Source organism: Zonotrichia leucophrys, chromosome 23, assembly GCF_028769735.1.
Source record: "Zonotrichia leucophrys gambelii isolate GWCS_2022_RI chromosome 23, RI_Zleu_2.0, whole genome shotgun sequence".
Taxonomy (NCBI): Eukaryota; Metazoa; Chordata; class Aves; order Passeriformes; family Passerellidae; genus Zonotrichia; species Zonotrichia leucophrys.
Genome location: NC_088192.1, coordinates 4356211 through 4361743, shown reverse-complemented (window position 1 = coordinate 4361743; position 5533 = coordinate 4356211). Strand labels below are relative to the sequence as shown.

Genomic DNA, 5533 nt, shown 5'->3' with positions numbered 1-5533 from the left:
TGTGCAAACAGTCTGTGATGGGCACCTCAGTTATCACACATGATGTGGTTTCTCCTTTGGTAATTTCTGAAACATATAGAACAGATGAAAATTTGAAATGCAATCCAGTCTTCAGCCTTTGGAAATGATTCATTCTATTAATGATTTACTGATTTACACACAGCTTATTTTGCATAAAGTTAGAGCCGGGCACATTTATTCATTGTGATTCCCTTAAAAATGGATATAAATATCAAAAGCAATTGGCTACCAAAAATTTTAATATTACAGCACTGCATCATGGAGAGTTGACATGAATATGAGTCTAGGTCAGAAAAAATATAGAGAAAATGCTTAACCAAGTATGATATTTTACAGCATGTCACAGAATCATTTGAAAGGCTTCTATTCATTACAAACGAGTGCAGTGTGGGCAAAGGATTCCTCAGGAAAATAAGAAAGATGAATTATTCTCCTGATGAAATATGCTGCATGATCTATAGGAACCCATCTCTCCTACAAAGTCCAGCCTTTCTCTAGGGCTGTACACCTGAAAAGAGAATAATTACATGTAATTCCACAGCAAAAAAAATGCAGTTGTTCAGTCCCAAACTTGTCCCCCAAAGCCAGTGGATACTGAGACTGCCAGTAGCAAGGTGTGCCATGCTCCTGGCTGTTCTTTCCATGATCCAAGCAAACAAGGTCCACCTCTGACAGGATGCTGAGCTCTTGCCATGGACCAGCTCCAGCCCCGTGGCTGCAGGATGAGCCCTGGGCTGCTGAAAGGCAGGAGCAGCTCCTGGGTGTTGTCACCTGCAAGCCTGGAGGAGCACACAGAGCTCTCCAGCCCTGTGTGATCCCAGGCTGGAGGATGAGGCTCAGTGTGGGTGAAATCAGTGAGCACAGGGTGGTTGTGGCAGCACTTTCACCCTGTGGCACCCACAGGGCCACCAGGACAAGGTGCCAGTGAAGGCAGAGGTGGGCACTGCGCTGCACTGTGGGGTGTTGCAGCTTTATCCCCCCAAACCCAGAAGCCCAAACTGGTTTTTCTGCCTGCTGGCTCCAACCATGCAGACCGGGAGGACCCTGGCCCAAACCAATGCTTTGGTACCCCGAAATGACAAAGTGCCCCCAGCACACAGGAGGGGATGTGGCACACCTCACAAAAAGCCTTTCAGGAGGCTGCAGTTAATGTCCTCAGCAGCAGCAAGGCCACCCTGGCCAGCTCAGGAGGTGCAGGGATGTTGACATGTTGCACTCGTACACGTATTGATCCGCCAGTCCATTGTGCACCAGAGCCCTTGGCAAAGGTCACTGTCTCTGCTCCCACCCTGCAACAGAGCACAGGGACAAAGATTCATTTTTAGAAGTGGTGAATGCTCCTGCTGCCCACCTGATTCACTTTGGGCCTCAAGCCCCAGATGAAGTCTGGAGCTGGCTTAATTAAGACATCCCTTGCCCCTCTCCCAGCGCTGCCAGACATGTCTGTTTCTTGTTGTCATTGTCTTTTCCCACAAATTCCTCCACCCTTTATCCCGTGCCAACCCTCAAACCGGCTCAGAGACTTGCCTCTGAGGCAGCATCCAAGACCCACATTTCCCATGACGCCCAAACAATCTCAGATCCTCATTTCTTGGCCCTTGCTGCTCTATCCCATGCAGCCTTTAGGAAGGAGCTCCCACCTTTTGGGGTCCAAGTTTACCAAAAAACCTCAATCACGACTTTTAACGTCCCACCTTGGTCTGGATTAGGACGCAGTCCAGGGGCTGAGCCCCAGGGGACACCCCTGCACAGCAACTGCAGGAGCCAGAGCTCCCCACCAGTCTGGCAGCAGCCAAAATCCAGCGGGCACAGGGAGAGGGCACAGGGAGTGGGCAGAGGGTGCAGGCAGAGGCTGCGGGCACAGAGTGCGGGCAGAGATGAGGGCACAGGCTGCAGGCACAGGGGGCGGGCAGATGGAGCGGGCACAGAGTGCGGGCAGAATGAGCAGGCACAGGGAGTGGGCACAGACTGCGGGCACAGGGTGCAGGAGAGATGCGGGCACAGGGAGCGGGCACAGGATGAGAGCAGAGGGAGCGGGCAGAGATGCGGGCACAGGGAGCGGGCACAGGGAGCGGGCAGCGATGAGGGCACAGGGAGCGGGCAGAGATGCGGGCACAGGGAGCGGGCACAGGATGAGAGCAGAGGGAGTGGGCAGAGATGCGGGCACCGGGTCCGCACCGGGTCGGGTCCGCACCGGGTCGGGTCCGCGCCGCCCCCGCGCCCGGCCCGCGCGGCCGCCGGCAGCTCGGCATGAATGAACCGCGCTCCTCCAATCGCCGCCCGCTCCGCCGCGGGCCGCCCCGCCCATCTCCCCCGCCGGCCAATCCCGTGGGCAGCGCCCTCCCGCCGCCGGCCAATGGCGAGCGGGCGGCGCGGGGCGGGGCCCTCCCGCCGGCGGCGCCCTATGGCGGGGCGGCGCGCGCCACCCGCGGCGGCGGGCGGGCCAATGGGGCGCGGGGGCGGGGCGGGCGCGCGGCGGCCCCGCGCCCCGGCGCGCGGCTCTAAAGCGCGGCGCGGGCGGCGCGGCGCACACGCGATGGCCGCCGCCGCGCAGTACCTGCCGCGCTCCGCCGCGCTCATGCACCCCGACGGCGACCGCCTGCACCAGGGCACCACGTACCGTGAGGTGCAGAAGATGATGCACCACGAGTACCTGCAGGGACTGGCCCCCGCCGCCGGGCACGCCGTCGGGCTGGCGCACCACCAGTGGCTGCCCAGCGCCGGCACGGACTGGGGCAGCGGCGGGGGTGGAGGGGGCGCGCACCTTCCGCCCGCCGAGCACGCCAAGGGCGGCCCGCCGGGACCCCGCGAAGAGCTGTCGGCCGCCGCCTTCCACCACCGGCCGCACCTGGTGCACCAGCCCGCGGCGGGCGGCGCGGCGGGCGGCTGGGCGCAGGGCGGCGCGCACCACCTGCCGCCCATGTCCCCGCCGTCGGGGCAGCCGCTGCTCTACGCGCAGCCCTACGCGGGCCTCAACGGGATGCTGGGCCCGCCGGCGCCCGCGCTGCACCACGGGCTGCGCGACCCGCTGGGCGCCGAGGAGGCGGGAGGCCACGAGCTGGCGGCATCGCCGCCGCCGCTGGGGCCGCCCGAGCCGTCGGACGAGGACGCGCCCAGCTCCGACGACCTGGAGCAGTTCGCCAAGCAGTTCAAGCAGCGGCGGATCAAGCTGGGCTTCACGCAGGCCGACGTGGGGCTGGCGCTGGGCACCCTGTACGGGAACGTCTTCTCGCAGACCACCATCTGCCGGTTCGAGGCGCTGCAGCTGAGCTTCAAGAACATGTGCAAGCTGAAGCCGCTGCTCAACAAGTGGCTGGAGGAGACGGACTCCAGCACGGGCAGCCCCACCAACCTGGACAAGATCGCGGCGCAGGGGAGGAAGAGGAAGAAGCGGACGTCCATCGAGGTGGGCGTCAAGGGCGCCCTGGAGAACCACTTCCTCAAGTGCCCCAAGCCCTCGGCGCACGAGATCACCTCGCTGGCGGACTCCCTGCAGCTGGAGAAAGAGGTGGTGCGGGTCTGGTTCTGCAACCGGCGGCAGAAGGAGAAGCGCATGACGCCGGCCGGGGTCCCGCATCCCCCCATGGAGGACGTTTACGCACAGGCGGACACTTCGCCGCTGCACCACGCGCTGCCCGGCGCCGTGCCGTGACTGCCCCGACGGCGGCGCGGCGGGCACGGGCAGCGGGGGACGCGTTTTAATTTATTCTCAGACTGGCCCGGCCGCCCGCTCTATTTATTCGCCCGCCGGAGCCGCAGCGGCCGCCGCAGCAGTAGCCAAAGGTTTGCGATCTCTAATTTATTCCCTTCCTCGCGCGGCCGGGAGGCGGCGGCGCCCCCGGCCCGGCCCGGGGGGACGCTTCGAAACCATTTCCCGGCCCGTCTCTATTTATTTCTAACCGTGCGCGGAGCTCGCACCACCCTCCCGTTCGTTGGTGGGTTCAGTCCGGTCCATTCCCCTGGGGGTTTTCGGTTTTGTTTTTTTTTTTGTTTGTATCTCTTATTGCAAAAAAACCAATGTAGACTGCGAGGGTACGTTTCTATTTATGTTATAGTAAATATTTTATTACTTACATAAACCATTTACCCAGGAACCGGTCTCGTGTCGTCTTTGCAGGCTCGGAGCGCGGCCGGTGGTTCCCGTTGCCGGTATCGGTTCGTGCCCGGCGGGGTTTGCCCGGGTGAACCGCTTCTCTGTGTGGATGCTCTTTGTGCACCTTTCCCCGCAGGGTTTTTACCGATCCCAGCGTGGCTCTCCGCGCTTCGGGCTCTCCCCTTTCCCCTGCGTGGATGCTCTTTGTGCGCTGCCGTGTTCCCCGCACCTTTCCCCGCAGGGTTTTTAGCGATCCGAGCGCGGCTCTAAGCGCTGCCAACACCAAACAGCCCGCACGGAACTTTCCTCCCACCTATCGCAGGGTAATCCACGCACGCTGGTGTTCTGAGTAGATTCTTTCTGCTCAAACCATGCTCTTCGCTTTCTCTGATATCACCAGCTTTTCCTTGCCGTGGTTTCATGCCCGAGCATTTGGTGGTTTTGCCAAGAAAACGCAGAAAAATGTATTTTTCAGCCTATCGGTTCTTGGAAGAGTGATCCTGCATCTCTAAACCTTCTCTTGCAACACCGAGAAAAGTCGCATGTGAGGATTGTTTGCCTTTGCAGGTCCTTGGATTCCTGCGGTGTTTTGTGTGTTGGGAGAACTTTTGAAAAATGTTCCCGTACAGAGCTCTTGCACTGATTAAATACTTGATCGAAATCTGGTAGCAAAGGACCAAATTTTTTAGTTGGCAGAGAATTTAGTGATGTTCTCAGACATCTGGCACTGGATGGTTTCCCCACTTTATTCAGTACGAATTATGTGCTGTGAAAAGAGAAGCTTTAAAGGGGATTTTCTAGTGAAAGCAAGGCATTGTGCATTGCAGTTTATGTATAATTCTTTTTAATATATATAAAAAATTCTAACATCCTAAATGTAACTTACTCTTGAAAATTTATACTTGAAAATTCTTGTCTTCGTTGCAGTTTGATTTTGTTGCATTTTGTGCCTTTGGTGGGGGTGTATATTACTTCTCTAAGCAATGTCACATTTGCCATTGATAATGTTATAATTTAGTGCATTTTCAATGTTTCTGATAATGTAGCTATTCCACATCAGCTAATACAAGACTATCAAGTTCTCATTCAAAATTCAAAAAGTAAACTGATTTTTGAGATTTTAAAATAAAGTCACTTTCAGCAGTTATTTCATCAAATACCCTGTAAAGAAATGGTTCACTTTGTGATACAAACCAGCCAGTGAATGCTGTGGGTTAGGGTATTAATAACTTCCCTTGGCATGCAGAGCATAATACAAAATCTCACTTAAAGGGCTTAGTGTGCAGTGTGTGTTCTGTCAGCTTTTGCTACAGGCTTAGCTTCCTTTTTTGTAATGAGATTGGTTTTTACAGAAGAGCAGAGAATGGTAGGGCTGTGGTAGAGATCCTGAATTCAAAAAGTTTCGCTGTTTTTTCTGAA

At 56.9% G+C, this 5533-nt stretch overlaps 1 protein-coding gene and 1 long non-coding RNA gene across 2 annotated transcripts; one reads left to right on the top strand and one right to left on the bottom strand.

Moving 5' to 3' along the window:
* Positions 1-391: 391 nt before the first annotated feature.
* Positions 392-2021, bottom strand: LOC135457093 (uncharacterized). Its single transcript, XR_010442665.1, has 3 exons — positions 1716-2021; positions 1139-1310; positions 392-529 (listed from the first exon to the last, which is right to left on the bottom strand). It is a non-coding gene; the product is annotated as an uncharacterized LOC135457093 (long non-coding RNA).
* A 536-nt stretch (positions 2022-2557) lies between these two features.
* On the top strand, positions 2558-4115 carry POU3F1 (POU class 3 homeobox 1). The gene has a single exon (XM_064731550.1). It carries the CDS (start codon positions 2558-2560, stop codon positions 3671-3673), a length of 1116 nt encoding a protein of 371 aa, XP_064587620.1. The 3' UTR covers positions 3674-4115.
* The last annotated feature ends 1418 nt before the right edge of the window (positions 4116-5533 follow it).